The sequence below is a fragment of the Pelophylax lessonae genome (genome assembly GCF_965119305.1).
Source record: "Pelophylax lessonae genome assembly, chromosome: 11".
NCBI lineage: Eukaryota > Metazoa > Chordata > Amphibia > Anura > Ranidae > Pelophylax > Pelophylax lessonae.
Window position 1 is genome coordinate 18,850,781 of NC_138778.1, and position 22,513 is coordinate 18,873,293.

At 45.6% G+C, this 22,513-nt stretch overlaps 2 protein-coding genes across 3 annotated transcripts in view; both read left to right on the plus strand.

Moving 5' to 3' along the window:
* The window catches only part of CPSF4L (cleavage and polyadenylation specific factor 4 like), an 88,682-nt gene that overhangs the window by 28,863 nt on the left and 37,306 nt on the right, over positions 1-22,513 (plus strand). The window lies entirely within an intron of this gene.
* CDC42EP4 (CDC42 effector protein 4) lies at positions 14,407-16,436 on the plus strand. Its single transcript, XM_082271357.1, has one exon. It carries the CDS (start codon positions 14,433-14,435, stop codon positions 15,345-15,347), a length of 915 nt encoding a protein of 304 aa, XP_082127483.1. The 5' UTR covers positions 14,407-14,432; the 3' UTR covers positions 15,348-16,436.

Genomic DNA, 22,513 nt, shown 5'->3' on the forward strand with positions numbered 1-22,513 from the left:
TGTTCTCCCTGGAATGGTCACAGAGCTCCTGTGATCCTTCTATATAGGATCACAGGTCTCTATGGTCATTTCACAAGCCACGCCCCCCCACAGTTAGAATCACTCCCTTAAGCTCACATTTAACCCCTTTATCACCCACAGGGTTAGCCCCTGACACCTGCGATCATTTCCCAGCTGAGAGAGAAGGACGGTCGGCTGTTGTCAACACAGCCGCCCGTTCTTCTCCCTGGAATGGTCACAGAGCGCCTGTGATCCTTCTATATAGGATCACATGTCTCTATGGTAATTTCACAAGCCACGCCCCCCCACAGTTAGAATCACTCCCCTAGGCTCACATTTAACCACTTGATCACCCACAGGGTTAGCCCCTTCCCTGCCAGTGTCATTATTACAGTAAGGGCTCTTTCACACGGGCGATCCGATCAGATCCGTCTGTCAGTTTTTTTAGGCGGATCTGATCGGATCCTCCATGCAGCTCTATGGGGCAGCGGATGTCAGCGGAGACACCTCCGCTGACACCCGCTGCCATCTGTATCCGATCCTGTCCATGAAATCCGGACGGATGAAAACCCTATTTTTCCATCCGTTCAGTAATCGGATCGGATGAGAGCGGACAGGCGGTCCGCTCTCATCCGATCCCCCATAGAGAGCAGCGGGAGCTGCGACACCTCCCTCTCCGCACTGCAAGCGGAGACGGAGCTGTCATCCGCCGGCTCAGCGGGGATCGGCGGATCGATCCTCGCTGAGCAGCACGGATCCGCCTACGGAGGCAGACCGTGTGAAAGAGCCCTAACAGTGCATATTTATAGCACTGATTACTGTACTAATGTCACTGGTCCCCCCAAAAGTGTCAAATGTTAGTTAGGGGTCCGATCTGTCCAAGTCCTGCTAAAAATCTCAGATCGCCGCCATTACTAGTTGAAAAAAAAAAAAAAAAAAAAAACAATAAAAATGACAAATCTTTCCCATAGTTTGTAGATGCGATAACTTGTGCAAACCAATCAAAATACGCTTAATGCGTTTTTTTTTATTTTTTTTATCAAAAATATGTAGCAGAAAACAAATTGGCCTAAAATGTTAAAAAATGTTGATTTTTAAATTTGTTTTTGGAAGGTTATATAGCAGAATGTGAATTTTTTTTTTTTTTTTCAGAATTGTTGCTATTTTTTTTGTTTATAGCGCAAAAAATAAAGCAGATTGTTGCAATTATCGCTCAGAAATGTATCGAAGTTTTGTTGGATATTTTGCCAAATCCCCCCCAATCTGTGGCCAGCGTTCGAGCAGACGCGTCTGGGTGCGTGGCATTGCCAGGCGAGGTTTTCCTCTCATCGGTCCGGAATAAAGGTCTATTTTGTGTCCTGTGACTCAGGAGAAGGACATGCTTAGTTAGTCAGGGCCAGCTCCTCTCTACCAGAACATCCTCCCTATTCATAGCATCTGGGAAGTCCCACCGTCTCCCGCTTTATGACTACCCTCGATGGGATCGCACAGACAAAATAACAACGCCCGCCGGCCATAGAAGAGAGAATTCTTCATATGGAAAAAAAACAAAAGCCATCGATTGCTCAGGTGTAAAAAATCCTATTTCTAGGAATCTGAGGAATGCCGACATTGTATTATTGTACGTCTTCAGCCATCGCAGGTTCCGGGAAGGCTGACCGCAGTAACCTTAACCACTTCTGGACCCGAAGATTTTCCCCCTTAATGACCAGGCCGTATTTTGCGATTCGGCACTGCGTTACTTTACCGGACAATTGCGCGGTCGTTCGGCGCTGTACCCATATAAAATCGATGTCCTTTTTTCCCCACAAACAGAGCTTTCTTTTGGTGGTATTTAATCACCTGTGCGATTTTTATTTTTTGCGCTATAAACAAAAAATAGCGACAATTCTGAAAAATAACTATATTTTTTACTTTCTGCTATAGAACATTCCCAAAAAAAATTTAAGATAGATTTTTCTTTAAACATTTTAGGCCAATTTGTTTTCTGCTACATAATTTTAGTAAAAAAAAAAAAAATTTGCAATAAATGTAATTTATATTGTTATTTTTTATTTTTTACTAGTAATGGCGGCGGTCTGCAATTTTTAGCAGGACTGCGACATTGCGGCTGACCGATCGGACCCTTAACTGACATTTTTGACACTTTTGGGGGATTTTACCCCCTTCCTGACCAGGCCATATTTTGGGATTCGGCACTGCGTTACTTTAACGGACAATTGCGTACGACACTGTACCCAAATTAAATGTATGGTTTCCCCCCCCCACAAATAGAGCTTTCTTTTGGTGGTATTTGATCACCAGAGCGATTTTTAATTTTTAAAAAAAAAAAAAATATATATAAATAAATATATAGATATAGATATATATATATATATATATATATATATATATATATATATATATATATATATATATATATATATATATATATATATCTATCTATATCTATATCTATATCTATATATATCTATCTCTCTTTCACATTCTGATATATAACATTTCCCAAAAAACGTAAAAATCTAAAATTTTTTACATTTTAGGCCAATTTGTTTTCTGCTACATATTTTTGGTAAAAAAAAAAAAAATTAAAAATCGCAATAAGCGTATTTTGATTAGTTTGCGCAAAAGTTATTGCGCCTACTAACTAGGGGGAAATGTCATTTTTATTTATTATTATTATTATTTTTTTTTTTTTTTACTAGTAATGGCGGTGATCTGCGATTTTTAGCAGGACTGCGAAATTTCGGCGGACAGATCGGAACCCTGACATTTTTGACACTTTTGGGGGGACCAGGGACATTACTACAGTAATCAGTGCTAAAAATATGCACTGTTACTGTAATATTGACACTGGCAGGGAAGGGGTTAACACCAGGGGCGATCAAGGGGTTAAATGTGAGCCTAGGGGAGTGATTCTAACTGTATGGGGGTGTGGCTTGTGAAATGATCACAGAGACCCGTGATCCTATATAGAAGGATCACAGAGGCTCTATGATCATTCCAGGGAGAAGGATGGTCGGCTGTGTTTACAATAGCTGTCAGTCCTCCTCTCTCAGCGGGGAGCAATTGCGGGTGGCTGGTGGCAATTGGAGCCGCTTACCCCCTGCATCGGAGTCCCCGCTGCCGAGTGGAGGCGGGAGCGCGTGTGCGCCCCCTAGCTGCAGGCGCGCGACGGACGTAGACCTACGTCGTTTCGAACAGGAGGGCCGCCCTGCCGCAGTAAATCGGCGGTGGGTGGTCCGGAACCGGTTAAAGAACCCCTACACTTTAACCATTTTAGCCAACTGGGCCATTTCTGACACTTCCCACATATATGTAAAAATCTATATATTTTTTTTGCTAGAAAACTACTTAGAACCTCCAAACATTATATAGATTTTTTTAGCAGAGGCCCCAGAGAATAAAATAATGGGTGTTGCAATTTTTATGTGTTCGCAGACCGCACAGTGGTCAAATATATATTTTTTGGATAAAAATACACTTTAATTTATATTTTTTTTGCACACAGACACAAAAACTTACCTCATTTTTTGTAAAATATAAATAAATAAATAATGATGTTACGCTGAGTAAATAGATACCCAACATTTAACTACTTAAAAGAGATGTATGGGTTTATTTTTTTTTTTTTAATTTATACTTACCTAGGTGGATGTAGCATCTGTCCCCCAGTGCCTCTACGCTGAGAACCGAGTGAACGAACAGCGCCGATCGCTCGGTTCTGACAGCTCCATGAGCAGAGAGCTGCGACTGTCAGTCACCGCTCTCCGCTCTGCCCCCTCCTCGCTCATTGAAGCGCTGGGCTGTGGAGGGGTGGCCGACTCAGGCTCTCAGTGGCTCGCTGAGAGGCTGAGTCGGGTGTCAGTCCCAGGGCTGTCTTTAACACAGGTCAAAAAGGGGCAGCTGCCCTGGGCCCAGCCATTGTTGTTGGGCCCAAAGAAGCTGCCCCTTGAGCCCGCACTGCCCACAAATAGTTTCATTGGTAGGTGCATTTGGTAGGGCCCAAGAAAATATTTGCCCAGGGTCCAATCACTACTAAAGACGGCCCTGGTCGGTCCAGGCACTTGGCAGATTCCAACTCCGTGGTCGTGATGACGCAGTGCCTGGACCGACTTCTGTCCTCTCTCTGCTGAAAACGGGTCACAGCAGTGCAGAGCAAACTGCACTCCTGTGATCCATAGGAAATGTACAGCCAGCCAATCAAGCTATTTTCTGACATTTGTTCTTTGCAAGTAAATATCAGTATTTTTTTTGCTATAAAATTACTTAGAGCCCCCAAACATTATATAAATTAGCAGAGGCACCTATAGAATTAAAGCCCAATCAAAACTCTTTTTCGGTGGGCCACTGCATACTGATCGTCATAAGGGGAAGGCTAACTCCACAATAATGGGCATGAAGGGAGGGGGTAACTTCATAGCAATGGGCATGAGGAAAGGGGCAACTCTATAGTGATGGACATGAGAGGAGTGGTAACCCCGTAGTAATGGGCATAAGGGGAGGGGTAACCACATAGTAATGGGTATGAGGGGAGGGGTAACGCCATAGTAATGGCATGAGAGGAGGGGTAACGCCATAGTAATGGCATGAGAGGAGGGGTAACGCCATAGTAATGGCATGAGAGGAGGGGTAACGCCATAGTAATGGCATGAGAGGAGGGGTAACGCCATAGTAATGGCATGAGAGGAGGGGTAACGCCATAGTAATGGCATGAGGGGAGGGGCAACTCCATAGTAATAGGCATGAGAGGAGGGTAGCGCTATAGTAATGGGCATGAAGGGAGGGGTAACTCCATAGTAATGGGCATGAAGGGAGGGGTAACTCCATATTAATGGGCATGAAGGGAGGGGTAACTCCATATTAATGGGCATGAAGGGAGGGGCAACGCCATAGTAATGGCATGAGAGGAGGGGTAACGCCATTGTAAAGGGCATGAGAGGAGGGGGTAACTCCATAGTAATGGGCATGAGAGGAGGGGGTAACTCCATAGGATTAGGCATGAGGGGAGGGGCAACTCTATAGTAATGGGCATGAGAGGAGGAGTAACACCATAGTATTGGGCATTAGAGGAGTAACGCCATAGTATTGGGCATTAGAGGAGGAGTAACGCCATAGTATTGGGCATGAGAGGAGGAGTAACGCCATAGTAATGGGCATGAGAGGAGGAGTAACGCCATAGTATTGGGCATGAGAGGAGGAGTAACGCCATAGTATTGGGCATGAGAGGAGGAGTAACGCCATAGTATTGGGCATGAGAGGAGGGGGTAACGCCATAGTAATGGGCATGAGAGGAGGGGGTAACGCCATAGTAATGGGCATGAGAGGAGGGGTAACGCCATAGTAATGGGCATGAGAGGAGGGGTAACTCCATAGTAATGGGCATGGTTTTGAAATGGGATGTCCAAAAAGCCCATGCAGGTATTATAGTCAGGTGTCCAAAAACTGGCCATATAGTGTATATATAGATAGAAACCCAACACTACATAGAATAGAATTTTTGTACAAATATGATGCAATATATATGCCCAAAATATAATTGAAATGTGTGATGTGATTGCACTCGTGTTCAGATGTTGCAGCTTTATCATGTAGTGACAGATGACATGTTCTAACAGGTGACCAATCCAGACTTGCCGACAGATGAGATGTAATGACACAGCGATGTATTGCAACATAATCTCAGGTGACGCACACAGCGACGGCTGTGACCAGCGTTATCGCAGCAAAATCTTCTGCCTTATGCAATGATGCATAATGTAATTTTATTCTACCTAAAATTAAAGGGAATGTAATAAATCAAGGAACTGGAATCCTACCCCTGTGTGAACCACTGCAAAAAAACTGTTGGAACAGAATTGTAAATCCTGTTTAACCACTTGACCTATGGAAGATTTACCCCCCTTCCTGACCAGGTCATTTTTTTGAGATACAACACTGATGTTAGACAAGAAGGCCTGGCTCACAGTCTCTGCTCCAATTTATCCCAAAGGTGTTCTATCGGGTTGAGGTCAGGACTCTGTGCAGGCCAGTCAAGTTTCTCCACCCCAAACTCACTCATCCATGTCTTTATGGACCTTGCTTTGTGCACTGGTCCAAATCATTTGGTGGAGGGGGGATTACGGTGTGGGGTTGTTTTTCATAGGCTGGGCTTGGCCCCTTAGTTCCAGTGAAGGGAACTCTTAAGGCGTCAACATATTAAGATATTTTGGACAATTTCCAGCTCCCAACTTTGTGGGAACAGTTTGGAGATGGTCCCTTCCTGTTCCAACATGACTGCGCCTCAGTGCACAAAGCAAGGTCCATAAAGACATGGATGAACGAGTTTGCGGTGGAGGAACTTGACTGGCCTGCACAGAGTCCTGACCTCAACCCGATAGAACACCGTTGGAATAAATTGGAGTGGAGACGGCGAGTCATGCCTTCTCGTCCACCATCAGTGCCTGACCTCAAATGCGCTTCTGGAAGAATGGTCAAACATTCCCATAGACACACTCCTAAACCTTGTGGACGGCCTTCCCAGAAGAGTTGAAGCTGTTATAGCTGCAAAGGGTGGGCCAACTCAATATTGAACCCTACGGACTAAGACTGGGATGCCATTAAATTTCATGTGCGTGTAAAGGCAGGTGCCCCAATACAGTGTGTGTGTATATATATATATATATATATATATATATATATATATATATATATATATATATATATATATATATATATATATATATATACACACACACACACACACACACACACACACACACACACACACACACACATATATACATACACACACACACACATATATATATATATATATATATATATATATATATATATATACACACATATATATATATATATATATACACACACACATACACTATATTATATATATATATACACATATATACACACACATACACTATATATATATACATATATATATATATACATATATATATATATATATATATATATATATATATATATTATAATATACACACACATTTTAGAAATCGCAGTGGTCTATGATACACTGTTCTTTAGCAAAACAAATGCCATCCAGTTAGGGATTTTTGTCAGCATGGACACGTGCCCATGTATATGGCAGAAGCTGATTGGTTGCCTAGTCACTAGGATAAGAGATGGGAGAGATTTTTATCCAACTCCAGTCTTGAGACGCAACAGGAAGGGAGAGGAGATCTCTCTGAAGGAAGGGAATCTTCTTAGTGGTCGTCGGAACAAATAGATTTCCCCTCTATTTTTGCTCTGGTGACTGACTGGGGAGATTTTCCTTAGTTCCTGTTTTAAGACACTACAGGACTTGAGTGGAGATCTCTTGAAGGAAGGGAGTCTTCTTAGTTGTCCCCATTTAAAGATTAACTAGTTCTGGTGGTTACAACATTTGGATTTCCTCTTGGTTCTAGTTCCAGTAACAATGGTCACCAGGACAAATGGAGAGAGAGTGAATATTCTCAGAAGAGACGCGGCAATTAAAACCTCAAAAGAAGGCAAGACCAGTTTCTGAAACCTGAAATTGCAAACTGCTCCTCTTCTCCATTTCCAATATGTTCCACATCTTGAGTACTTTTATGTCACCTTGTTCTCTAGCTGTTTATCAGCTTTCAAGCCCTGAGGAAGGAGGCATTTATAGGCCCTGAAATGCGTTGGATATATTATGGGGAAATGAACATTGTTTTTAGACTTATAATAAATGGTGTGGTGCCAAAGTCTTCTTGTGGCCCTTGTATGTATGGAGATGCATCTGCAGGGATACAAAACCCAAATCCCACTTCTTTTATTAAAAAGGAACCCACGGTCACAAAAGTAATAGTTGGTTGACAAGGATTCCAACCCCTCTACACGCCATCCAAAACTAAAAGTTTTAGTTTTAGATGCGCTTTACTCAATACGCCTTATTTACCTGTAAAACAATGTAGCAGTGCAAACAGCAATGTGTCATATAATAAACCCACCAATCATGATTCCACCTTACTGAAGTCATGAAGCGGAGAGAGAGGAGTTTGGGTTGCTCGTGCTCTCTTGCCGGGTTGTTGGCTGAGCCCGGTGTATTAAATAAACACATCCATTAGTGCTTAGTCTATATTTAGAGGGCAAGGGTTTCCTTCTGAGAGCCCGGCTACAGGGAACGCTTTCTGATGATGGAGTTAACGGACGTGTTTGAGCATCAATAATGACAGCCGTCAAAAATTGTGCTCACAGAGTATAAAGCCAAAAGGACAGAGGTAACCGGGCAGAAAAGACGGATCTGACAATCTGCTTGTGGAATTATCTCAGAGACGGTAGATGCAAAGTACAAAAGACTTCTACGTGTACAATAATGGGGAGATATTTACAGAGCTACTCTGAGCAAAATGTCTAAATACTGAAGAAGCCCCCTTATACAGGAACCGTTCTGCCTGACAAAAATTTATAGACTGTTTTGTTGAGCCACCCATGCCTGCAATGCTGTTGCAAGGCAATCTCTAGCCCCGGAAGGATACGATGACGTGGCAGCCTCCAGACGCGGAAGGCTACGATGACGTGGCAGCCTCCAGACGCGGAAGGCTACGACGACGTGGCAGCCTCCAGACGCGGAAGGCTACGACGACGTGGCAGCCTCCAGAGCGTGGAAGGCTACGACGACGTGGCAGCCTCCAGACGCGGAAGACTACGACACCGTGGCAGCCTCCAGACGCGGAAGGCTATGACAACGTGGCAGCCTCCAGACGCGGAAGGCTATGACAACGTGGCAGCCTCCAGACGCGGAAGGCTACGCCGGCATGGCATCCTCCAGATGCGGAAGGCTACGCCGGCATGGCAGCCTCCAGACGCGGAAGGCTACGCCGGCGTGGCGGCCTCCAGACGCAGAAGGCTACGACGACGTGGGAGCCTCCAGACGCAGAAGGCTACGAGGACGTGGGAGCCTCCAGACGCAGAAGGCTACGACGACGTGGGAGCCTCCAGACGCAGAAGGCTACAACGACGTGGGAGCCTCCAGACGCGGAAGGCTACAACGACGTGGCAGCCTTCAGACGCGGAAGGCTACGCCGGCATGGCATCCTCCAGATGCGGAAGGCTACGCCGGCATGGCATCCTCCAGATGCGGAAGGCTACGCCGGCATGGCAGCCTCCAGACGCGGAAGGCTACGACGACGTGGCAGCCTCCAGACGCGGAAGGCTACGACACCGTGGCAGCCTCCAGACGCGGAAGGCTACGACACCGTGGCAGCCTCCAGACGCGGAAGGCTACGACACCGTGGCAGCCTCCAGACGCGGAAGGCTACGACGACGTGGCAGCCTCCAGACGCGGAAGGCTACGACACCGTGGCAGCCTCCAGACGCGGAAGGCTACGACACCGTGGCAGCCTCCAGACGCGGAAGGCTACGACACCGTGGCAGCCTCCAGACGCGGAAGGCTACGACACCGTGGCAGCCTCCAGACGCGGAAGGCTACGACACCGTGGCAGCCTCCAGACGCGGAAGGCTACGACACCGTGGCAGCCTCCAGACGCGGAAGGCTACGACACCGTGGCAGCCTCCAGACGCGGAAGGCTATGACAACGTGGCAGCCTCCAGATGCGGAAGGCTACGCCGGCATGGCAGCCTCCAGACGCGGAAGGCTACGCCGGCGTGGCAGCCTCCAGAGCGTGGAAGGCTACGACGACGTGGCAGCCTCCAGACGCGGAAGGCTATGACAACGTGGCAGCCTCCAGACGCGGAAGGCTACGCCGGCATGGCATCCTCCAGATGCGGAAGGCTACGCCGGCATGGCAGCCTCCAGACGCGGAAGGCTACGCCGGCATGGCAGCCTCCAGACGCGGAAGGCTACGCCGGCATGGCAGCCTCCAGACGCGGAAGGCTACGCCGGCGTGGCGGCCTCCAGACGCGGAAGGCTACGACGACGTGGGAGCCTCCAGACGCAGAAGGCTACGACGACGTGGGAGCCTCCAGACGCAGAAGGCTACGAGGACGTGGGAGCCTCCAGACGCAGAAGGCTACGACGACGTGGGAGCCTCCAGACGCAGAAGGCTACAACGACGTGGCAGCCTTCAGACGCGGAAGGCTACGACGACGTGGCAGCCTCCAGACGCGGAAGGCTACGACGACGTGGCAGCCTCCAGACGCGGAAGGCTACGACGACGTGGCAGCCTCCAGACGCGGAAGGCTACGACGACGTGGCAGCCTCCAGACGCGGAAGGCTACGACGACGTGGCAGCCTCCAGCCGCGGAAGGCTACGGCGACGTGGCAGTCTCTAGCCCTGGAAGGCTTTGCCGACGTGGCATGGGTCTCTTCCACTAAAGACTGCCAACAAAACATTCTCTTTTAGTAAACACCTTTGCTAACATGATAGTCCCCTGTAGGAGCAGGGTATGGCAACATGGTAGTCTTTTGCAATAGCAGGCTATCTTGACATGGCAGTCTCTTCCTGAAGTGGGATACAGTAGCATGGCATTCTCTTGTGGAAGTAGGCTACAGCAACATTGCAGTGCTTCGAGTGTTTCCAGATGTAGCTTATGTGTAGATGTATAGGTATATATGAATATTTGTGGAACACTGCTGCAAAGTGAAAGCCAAAAGGCTGAAGTACTTTTCTTGATTTATCAGATAGGGTTAGAGAGATCTTCTACTGATTGTTGGAATTCTATCACTTCCTGTTATCTCTCAACACCAGAATTGAGGGGAAATCTCCCCAATGGGTCACCAGAACAAAAATAGAGGGGAAAAATTGAAATAGGGCCACTTGTTCAGGTGACAACTAAGAGGCTTCCCTTCCTTTACCGATATATCTCCTCTCACTTACTGTTTTGTCTCAAGAATTAAAAGGAAAATAAGACAGGAAATAAAAAATAAATAAATAATAAAAAGCACATTGGTGATTGACGGCCCTCTATAAAGGATCCACGATGAATGGCTTTTCAGAGGGCAGTTTAAATGATAGGCTGACAGCAATTAAACATGTTTAGTAAGGCACTAATACATAGAAATCCGCAGATGGGGCTAAAAATTACATGTATATAGATAGTCCATATATATATGTCCATATGGCTGTAGCCACAGAAAAAAAACAAGTCCACTTAAAGAGGTTGTAAACCCACCTTAATAACTTGTACCTATAGGTAAGCCTATAAATAAGGCTTACCTATAGGTACTGTAAATATCTCCTAAAATGGCACCGCTTAGGAGATATTTACATTGCATGCAGCCAATGACGTCATCGGCGCATGCGCTCTGAAGGAACAGCCACAGCCCTGTGCTGTGAACGGCAGCTCCCGCGCACATGCCTTCGCGAATCCGGCCAATCAGATGGCCGGAGGATGCGAACCAGGAAGCAGAACGGCCGAAAATGTCTGCCAAGCTACCGGTGAGTGCGCTGCACTGCGGGGGCTTCGGTCTAAGGTAAGTATCTCATAATGAGCTAGTACTAGCTCATTATGCCTTTGTCTTTCAGGTTTTTTTTTTTACCCTGAGGTTTACAACCTCTAAGTAGGGCTGGCCTTTAATGGGGGGGGGGGGGGGCGGGGGGTGTAGAAGCTGCTTCCCCAAAACATGAAAAGAAACAAAGAGAAGAGGCGCCTCTGAGGTGTAGACTAAGTAAAATGTTTTCCAAAATAAAGAGTAAGACTCGCATAGTAGTGTTGGTTACAAGCTTTTTCAGGTATTCTCATTACCCAGGGGACATCCAGAAAAGTAGGGGCTATGAATCTGGCCGGCAATCAGTGTGGAATGGAGAGCAGCCGAGACCAAGGGCTGGAACCCATGCTGGAACGCAGTACAATCTCTGACGTCACTAGGACGCAACGCGTTTCAGAGCATGCACAGTAGGTGGAATCTTACAATGCGCGCTCCTTTCTCAAGCTTAAATCCGGCCGGATTCAGCGTGACCAGGCATCGATACAGCACCAGCACTCGCATCATAGCCCCAAGCACCGGCATTATAGCCCCTAATCCTCTGGACGTCCCCTGGGTAATGAAAATATTTAAAAAGCTTGTTAACTAACACTACTATGCGAGTCTTACTCTTTATTTTTGAATACATTTTACTTACAGTCTACACTACGAGGCGCCTCTCCTCTTTGTTTCTTTGAACGATAGGTTGGTTGGAGATATGTCAACTACTGGATGCCTGTTTTACCCCTTACCTGCAGCACTGCGGTTGCGGTGCAACCCATAGCTTTTAAGGACTTGTCAAAAACTCTGTGTGCATTTCTACTTACTGTTTGACGCTTTTTTGGTGAATGAGTAGGGGTATCCCCTACTCATTCACATTGCAGGAGGGGGCAGGATGTGGGGGATTTTGGGGGGGGGGGGACCCATGCTATATATATATATATATATATATTTTTTTTTTTTTTCCCCCACTGACAGCGGAGTCATCAGTTGATAGGGACGCAGCGACCGGCTTGCCGGCCCTCTCCTTAACAACCAGCTATTCAGTACGCCAGCAGTCACTGCTGCTTAACAAAACTTTACCACTCCTTAACGCTAAAAAAAAATGCTGGCAAAAAACACTAAATATTTTATCCAGCATTTTAGCCGTTTTGGAGTGAGTGTCTATTGTGTATGGAGCCTGAAAGTTGTGCGACTTGCGATTTCTTCCCCCCCCCCCCCCCCCCCATTTACAGAGGAGGGCAGTAGTGTAGCTGGTAGATCAGTCCTTGTACCAAACATAACACGCTTTAACAAGCGAGGGACCACCACGTAAAAAACACTCATTTTTAAAAATAAGAGACTCTGAAGAACTTCAGAAGTATATAAAGGTAATAAGAGTACATTGGTCAGGAGTATATCATAGCCTAGCAAACACAACTATTGGGGTACATTGGAAGTGCAACTGGTTTCTCTTCCCCTCCTGTATTTTCTTTCCCCCGACATATCCTCCCTTCCCGCTGTTCATCTGTTCAAGAGTTAGGATAGCCAAGAATCTTCACCATTCCAACATACCTTCATCAGATGCCTGTCCTGCTACGACACCACATAACACAGCCGTGACATAGGGGACAACCATCCGACACACTTGGAAAATATGTCAGATGCTGAACATTTTTCATCCGCCTTAGCACTTGAACAGAGCAAATTAATGACTTGCTGCCTGCTGAAGAGGTATTACCCGCCTCGTTTTGCAACAAAGGAAACCCCATCAGGGCCAACAGAAAGGCAGTCATTGCTGACTGGTCCTTCTTAAAGCGTAACTGGCCTGACCCTGATGAGTACTTTGAAACACTACCTGAGAACAATTGTGCAGATTGGGACCTCCAACTTTTTTGGTCTTCATACTTTTTCTGGGGTAGAGTCTCAGAAAAATGTTGAACCAGCTGGTCACTGTGACAGCCAGGAAGTAGGTCTGTAATGGCAGCCTTCAAGGCATGGTATACTCCCCATGGTGTCCTCACAAGTTCAGGAAATATTTCTAGCGCAACAGAAAATAAAGTTGTTGGTTATTTTGACTCTTTGTACATTAATATTCCTCGTACGAATTTAGTGGTCTCCAAACTGTGGCTCTTTGCTTGCCTTTATCTGGCCATTGGGGTAACATTCCTCCCAGTGACCCCAACTATGGGGCACTGTTCCAACCAATGACCCCAACTATGGGGCACTGTTCCACCCACTGACCCCAACTATGGGGCACTGTTCCACCCACTGACCCCAACTATGGGGCACTGTTCCACCCACTGACCCCAACTATGGGGCACTGTTTCACCCACTGACCTCAACTATGGGGCACTATTCCTCCCACAGACACCAACTATGGGGCACTATTCCTCCCACAGACACCAACTATGGGGCACTATTCCTCCCACAGACACCAACTATGGGGCACTATTCCTCCCACAGACACCAACTATGGGGCACTATTCCTCCCACTGATACCAACTATGGAGCACTATGTCTTCCACTGACAGCAATGATCCAGCAATTCCCCTCCCACAGACACCAATGATCAGGCACTATTCCTCCCACTAACACCAACAGTGGGACATAATTCCTGCCACCGACACCAACAATGGGGCACTATTCCTTCCACTAATACCAATAATGGGGCACTATTCCTCCTACTAACCAACAAGCTGGAGGTCATGTTTATTGTCACTGATGCTGGGCCCTGGACATTTTCTACCCCCACCAGTCACAATTCAGCCCCCCCCCCCCCAAAGTCTGAAGGACAGTAAACAGGCACTTTGTTTAGAAAGTTTGAAGACCTCTGTACGAAGTTCCAATTCAGAACTTGACATTTTTCTCTTTGTTTTCCAGGTTCTAAAGGATAGTTGAGATTAGCGTGGACTTGGCTGAACAATATCCAGTTATTGGCTTCCTTGGACTTCTACAGAGGTTTCGCCTGAAAAAATTTTGCAAGATTAACTTTATAAACAAACATCGACTGGGAATACTGAACTAGCAAAAAAAGGGATTTCTTGCATAGACTGCCAAGATGCCGATTTTGAAGCAGCTGGTAGCCAACCCCAATGCATCCAAAAGGCGCTCCCGGGCTGACCTCACTGCAGAAATGATAAGCGCTCCCTTAGGGGATTTCCGGCACACCATGCACATAGGCAGGGCGGGGGACGCTTTCGGAGACACGTCTTTTCTGAGCAAAGTGGACGATCAGCAAGAACCAGAACCAGAAGAATCAACTTCCAAGCCAGGGCTATTGTCCCGAACCTTTCGCAGCAGCAAGCGCTCGCTTTCAGTGACGAGAGGCGATCGCAGGGACATGCTAGGGTCACTCAGGGACTCTGCCTTGTTTGTGAAGAACGCCGTCTCTTTGCCACAGCTGACTGAAAAAGAAGCAGATAAAAACGCAAGCAGAAAGTTGCCAAAGAGTCTGTCTTCCAGCCCAGTAAAGAAGGCTCCCGAAGAGCAACACCACATGAACGGGGCATCTGCTCGTACCTCGGCACACATTCCAGACCCAGTTTTAGCAGAAAAAGAATTTGGAGATCTAACAGACTTGCCAGAGACAGCTCCCAAAAGCACCTATGGCATGAAACATGCAGAGTCCATCATGTCGTTTCATATCGACTTGGGCCCATCCATGTTGGGCGATATATTGAGCATCATGGACAAGGATCAGTGGGAGCAGGATCTTGACCTCAGTCTCGGTCTCGACAAACCAGATGGAAATGGTGCCAACAGCCAGAATTTTATGCCTTCTAAGCCAACAGGTCCCTCAACAAAAGCAGAGCATGGAAGCCTTCCTACATCCAGCAGAAACAACAAAATTAAGCCAACCAAAGAGTACCATTCTGTTTCCAGAGGTTCATCAGGAATCCCAGAGGAAAAACCAAGAAAGGGAAGAGACTTCTCCTTTATGGACGAGGAGGAGGAGGATGAGATTAGGGTGTAGGAACTATTGACTTTAGTTTTAACGCAGTTGACAAGCTAACCAAGAGCAGGTCAGACTGGCTTATTCCCGCTTTGATTCGCGCTCAAGACGTTGGGATCTTTCCAGGAATCATCCCCGTTATCTGGAAGGTCTACAGAATCTCTTTTTGAGCCCTGTAGGCATCGTACAAAGCGATAGCAATAACACCCAACGTTTTGAAAGGTAGAGCGCCTACTTTGAAGGCTCGAAAGAGGTCAAGTTTGACCAAATGTGGATCACTGGCAAGAGCCATAAAAAACACCATGGGAAGCTTTTCTGAAACACTATGGAGAGTCCGAAGGAAAAGATCTACATGCATATAGGAAAATTCCACACAAGACATTTTTCCAAGTTGTTTAAAGGATCCAAAAATAAAAAAAAAACTATGGGAATTTATCACTACAGCTTCTTTGTTTACCCAAAATATACTTCCGTGGCTGCCTATTTTTTTTTTTTTAATCCAAAACTTCCAGTTTTTGCCGTTTCTACCTAAATTTTTGGTTGTTGTTTCTACCCATGTTTTTGTATGTTCCACCTTTCCTCGAACACCCACCTCCTTTGAAGATTGCTATAGAAGCCTTTTATGACGTCAGGTTTAAAACCGGAGCTCCTGTTCAGCTGTTGTGCCTGTAAACTATATTTCTGGAACTTTATCTTCCAATAAAAATGGGTGTTCCATTGACTGGAAGTCACATGACGCGATGAGACTCTATCCATGTCTACGTTCCGTGTAACACGCATGTATATAGACAATCACTATAGAGGGGTCTCTGGCAGCAAACAAAAAAAGGATTTAAAAAAAGTGATTTTTTCTTTACCACCAAATGCAGCCACGAGGCAACTGATGGGAACGTCAGAAGAACGCAGACATTCGGGAAATTGATAGGATCATGTTTGTGAACGTTCTACAACACTAGTCACATGATCCGTGTGAGGTCACCCCCCTAGAATTCTTTGCTATTTATTAACCTTTGCCAGTGAAGTGTACCATACCAACTCCTTTAGCAGAGATGACATTTTTCCTGTGGGAATGATACTAATCTTTAGAGGAACTTATCCCTAAAAAGAAAACTTCTTGTGTCCAAGGAGGTTATTTTTTGTATTATTTATGGTGCTTGGAGTAAAATAAAAGTGACACTATGCATTCTGTCCTTTTCTGTGCACTCCACCAAATACATCTGAGCAGATCTAAACCCCATCACTATCATCTCATCTGAAGCTTTCATCCAGTGATCGTGTCATCGGGGTCCTTGGTCAGGTGCTTCCTGTTATGGGGTGACATTTGTACTCCTGTGTTAAACAGTATAGCGCTGCTCCAGGCCGCCCTGTCGCCACAATTTATTTATTTCAGGTTCTTATATAGCGATGTCAATTTACGCAGCGCTTTACATATACATTACACATTCACATCAGTCTCTGCCCTCAAGGAGCTTACAATCTAAGGTCCCTAACTCACATTCATACATACACAGTAGGGCCATTTTTTTTTTTTTTTATACAGGATCCAATTAACCTATCAGCATGTCTTTGGAGTGTGGGAGGAAACCCACGCAGGCACAGGGAGGACATGCAAACTCCAGGCAGGTAGTGTTGTGGTTGGAATTCGAACCAGCGACCCTCTTGCTGCTTGGTGAAAGTGCTAACCACTACACCACTGTGCCACCCGATCTCATACACACTTCCCGCTTGGGTGCAAGCTCAGCTCTTAATGCTGAACACAATGAGAGCACCAAAATCTGAAGTGCCCTCCAAATGATATCCTTTTTTAACCACTTGACCCCCGGGAAAATTTCCCCCCCTTCATGACCAGGCCATTTTGTTTTACAATACGGCACTGCGTTACCTAACTAAAAATTGCACAGTTGTGCGACACTGTACCCAAATAAAATTTAGGTAACTTTTTTTTACCCAAAATAGAGCTTTTTTTGATCATTACTGCATTTTTCATTTTTTTGCGTTATAACAAAATAAGACCGACAATTTTGGAAAAAAATAAAAAAATTCTAATATATATACACACACACACATATACACAAATATATATATATATATACACACACACACATACATATATATATATATATACACACATATACATACATACATATACACACTAGAGATCGCCTGATTAGCTGCACTTTCCCCGATATATCAGAATCGGCCCCGGAGGTTACCGATACTGCAGATATTTTGGAAAGTGCTTGTACCGGAGTGATGGCTGCAGCTAGAGGCATCACCCCGGTACCGGCGTCCATTACAAGGAGCGGGAGGGGACGTCCCCCCCTCCCACATCCTTCCGTGGCTCGCCTGGGTCTCTAGTCCCAGCGGGAAACCCGGGCAACCAGCCTGCACGGCCGCCGAAGACCCGATCAAAGCCACATTCGGCTCTGATCGGGTCTCCATGCAAAAACCTGGAAGTGATGTCATGACATCACTTTCCGGAAGTACCGGGTACTGGTGCCAGATTAAAAAAAATGACAGCATTCAAAACAGCCAAGCTTGGCGTTTTAAGTACAAAGGAGGGGGTTTAGAGGTCTTTTAGACCCCCAGATCCCTCCACAAGAGTACCTGTCAAGTAAAAAAAATTAAAAATTACGATATCGGTGGATCCCTAATATATACACATACACACCACACAGTATCTCACAAAAGTGAGTACACCCCTCACATTTTGTAAATATTTTATTCTATCTTTTCATGTGACAACACTGAAGAAATTACACTTTGCTACAATGTAAAGTAGTGAGTGTACAGCTTGTATAACAGTGTAAATTTGCTGTCCCCTCAAAATAACTCAACACACAGCCAATAATGTCTATACCGCTGGCAACAAAAGTGAATACACCCCTAAGTGACAATGTTCAAATTGGGCCCAATTATCCATTTTCTGTTCCCGGTGTCATGTGACTCGTTAATGTTACAAGGTCTCAGGTGTTAATGGGTAGCAGGTGTGTTAAAAATTTGATGTTTTCGCTCTCACTCTCTCATACTGGTCACTGAAGTTCAACATGGCACCTCATGGCAAAGAACTCTTAGTGGATTTGAAAAAAGAATTGTTGCTCTACATAAAGATGGCCTAGGCTATAGGAAGATTGCCAAGACCCTGAAACTGAGCTGCAGCATGGTGGCCAAGACCATACAGCGGTTTAACCGGACAGGTTTCACTCAGAACAGGCCTCACCATGGTCGACCAAAGAGGTTGAGTGCTCAGCATCATATCCAGAGGTGGTCTTTGGGAAATAGATGTATGAGTGCTGCCAGCATTGCTGCAGAGGTTGAAGGGGTGGGGGGGGTCAGTCTGTCAGGGCTCAGACCATACGCCGCACACTGCATCAAATTGGTCTGCATGGCTGTCGTCCCAGAAGGAAGCCTCTTCTAAAGATGATGCACAAGAAAGCCCACAAACAGTTTGCTGAAGACAAGCAGACTAAGGACATGGATTACTGGAACCATGTCCTGTGGTCTAATGGGACCAAGATAAACTTATTTGGTTCAGATGGTGTCAAGTGTGTGGTGGCAACCAGGTGAGGAGTACAAAGACAAGTGTGTCTTGCCTACAGTCATGCATGGTGGTGGGAGTGTCATGGTCTAGGGCTGCATGAGTGCTGTCGGCACGTGGGAGCTACAGTTCATTGAGGGAACCATGAATGCCAACATGTACTGTGACATACTGAAGCAGAGCATGATCCCCTCCCTTCTGGGACTGGGCCACAGGGCAGTATTCCAACATAACGACCCCAAACACAACTCCAAGACCACCACTGCCTTGCTAAAGAAGCTGAGTGTAAAGGTGATGGACTGGCCAAGCATGTCTCCAGACCTAAACCCTATTGAGCATCTGTGGGGCATCCTCAAATGGAAGGTGGAGGAGCGCAAGGTCTCTAACATCCTCCACCTCTGTGATGTCGTCATGGAGGAGTGGAAGAGGACTCCAGTGGCAACCTGTGAAGCTCTGGTGAACTCCATGTCCAAGAGGGTTAAGGCAGTGCTGGAAAATAATGGTGGCCACAAAATATTGACACTTTGGGCCCAATTTGGACATTTTTTACTTAGGGGTGTACTCACTTTTGTTACCAGCGGTTTAGACATAAGTGCCGGTTCACATTCTTGCGGCTGCGGCGATCGCATGTAATATCGGAGCGCACTGCTCCTTCCTTACATGCGATCGGCTGTGTGGTGGGAATTCAGCCATACACTTTGTATGGCTAAATTCGCACTGCACCCGCAGCAAAGACGCACAGGACCCTTTTTTTTCAGCCGCATCAGGAGCTGATCGCACAGTGGTTCACACTTGTGCAATCCAATCCTGTGCGAACTGTAAAGATCGCACTGCGATATGCGATCAAACTGGGGGTGTCGTTAACATTTCATTGACACCCCCAGAATTCGCAGCCTTCCCGCATCGCATAAGTGTGAACCGGACATTAATGGCTGTGTGTTGAGTTATTTTGAGGGGACAGCAAATTTACAGTTATACAAGCTGTACACTCACTACTTTACATTGTAGCAAAGTGTAAATTTCTTCAGTGTTGTCACATGAAAAGATAGAATAAAATATTTACAAAAAATGTGAGGGGTGTACTCACTTTTGTGAGATACTGTGTATATATATATATATACACACACACACACACACAGTATCTCACAAAAGTGAGTACACCCCTTACATTTTTGTAAATATTTTATTATATCTTTTCATGTGACACTGAAGAAATGACACTTTGTACTACTGAGTACCATTTTGAGTTGCTGCAATGAGATTTCAGCAAAATGGACTAGCCTGCTGCGTCATTTTTTCACTTTGATTTTTGGGGTGTCTTTGAATTCAGACCTCTGTAGGGTGATAATTTTCATTTCCATCAAAGGATGTGGCATCCTTTCCTTCCTAACACATTGCCCAGTCCATACCAGTATAGATCCTAACACATTCCCCAGTCCATACCAGTATAGATCCCAACACATTACCCAGTCCATACCAGTATAGATCCTAACACATTACCCAGTCCATACCAGTATAGATCCTAACACATTACCCAGTCCATACCAGTATAGATCCTAACACATTGCCCCGTCCATACCAGTATAGATCCTAACACATTGCCCCGTCCATACCAGTATAGATCCTAACACATTACCCAGTCCATGCCAGTATAGATCCTAACACATTACCCAGTCCATGCCAGCATAGATCCTAACACATTACCCAGTCCATACCAGCATAGATCCTAACACATTACCCAGTCCATACCAGCATAGATCCTAACACATTACCCAGTCCATACCAGCATAGATCCTAACACATTACCCAGTCCATACCAGTATAGATCCTAACACATTACCCAGTCCATACCAGTATAGATCCTAACACATTACCCAGTCCATACCAGTATAGATCCTAACACATTACCCAGTCCATACCAGTATAGTTCCTAACACATTACCCAGTCCATACCAGTATAGATCCTAACACATTACCCAGTCCATACCAGTATAGATCCTAACACATTACCCAGTCCATACCAGTATAGTTCCTAACACATTACTCAGTCCATACCAGTATAGATCCTAACACATTACCCAGTCCATACCAGTATAGATCCTAACACATTACCCAGTCCATACCAGTATAGATCCAAACACATTGCCCTGTCCATACCAGTATAGATCCTAACACATTACCCAGTCCATACCAGTATAGTTCCTAACACATTACTCGGTCCATACCAGTATAGATCCTAACACATTACCCAGTCCATACCAGTATAGATCCTAACACATTACCCAGTCCATACCAGTATAGATCCTAACACATTACCCAGTCCATACCAGTATAGATCCTAACACATTACTCAGTCCATACCAGTATAGATCCTAACACATTACCCAGTCCATACCAGTATAGTTCCTAACACATTACTCAGTCCATACCAGTATAGATCCTAACACATTACCCAGTCCATACCAGTATAGATCCTAACACATTACCCAGTCCATACCAGTAAAGATCCTAACACATTACCCAGTCCATACCAGTATAGATCCTAACACATTGCCCTGTCCATACCAGTATAGATCCTAACACATTACCCAGTCCATACCAGTATAGATCCTAACACATTGCCCTGTCCATACCAGTATAGATATCCAGCCCCATCGAGATCTGATGGGTTTTCAAAATGTTCCTTTAGTTTTTTTTGAGCAGTGTGTACATCTATCTACATATTATATATAATATATATATATATTATATATATATATATATATATATATATATATATATATATATTATATACACATACACACACCTTATGCTATCGAACATAATGCCACCTTGTGACAGGCACCGCGCTCTCTTCTGCCCAGATTGTGATAACCCCAAATTAGAGACTTTCCCTCCTCCCAGTTGTTGAAATAAAGAAAAATCACAAATCAATCGTTTGTCCAGTGTTCCGCCAAATGTCAGACTGAGGGGGCCTTTCTCTGCCTGGGACATAACAACCCCCCCCCCCCCCCCCAAATGGATAGAAAAATCGCTCTCAAGGGGCCACAGATATAACCAGATCAGATCACCAGAGCCCTCCCGGGGCCGGCGACTTTGTGGGGGGAGAAGGGGGGTGACCTGGTTATATCTGTGGTCCTTGGAAAGCGATTTTTCCATGGGGGGGGGGTTATGTCCCAGGCAGGGAAAGGCCCCCTTGGTCTGACATCTGGCGGAACACTGGACAAACAATTGATTTGTGATTTTTCTTTATTTCAACAACTGGGAGGGGGGAAAGTCGCTCATTTGGGGTTAACACAATCTGGGCAGAAGAGAGCGCGGTGCCTGTCACATGGCGGCATTAATGTCCCCATACACTAAGGCTTTGTCTGGCAACCGCATCATGTGACACATATGGGGGGGGGGGGGTAACGCGACCTGTGATCTGAATTAAGATCAAGCAAAAGATCTCAGATAAAACGAGCAACTCGAGGAAAAGCAGCAAAAATCAATTGGGGCCAGAAAACGAGGAAATCAGCCGAATTCTAAAAATACCCTCCGAGCCACGATGGTTGTGGCAACGTGCCAGCAATAGGATCATTACCAGGACCCGTCACTGCCGCCTATATATTCTAGTTTTAATTACCATGATATAAAATAATGGATATGG

Bases quoted from the DNA above. Each gene is read 5' to 3' on its own strand.
- CDC42EP4 (XM_082271357.1), top strand. From the start codon at position 14,433: ATGCCGATTTTGAAGCAGCTGGTAGCCAACCCCAATGCATCCAAAAGG.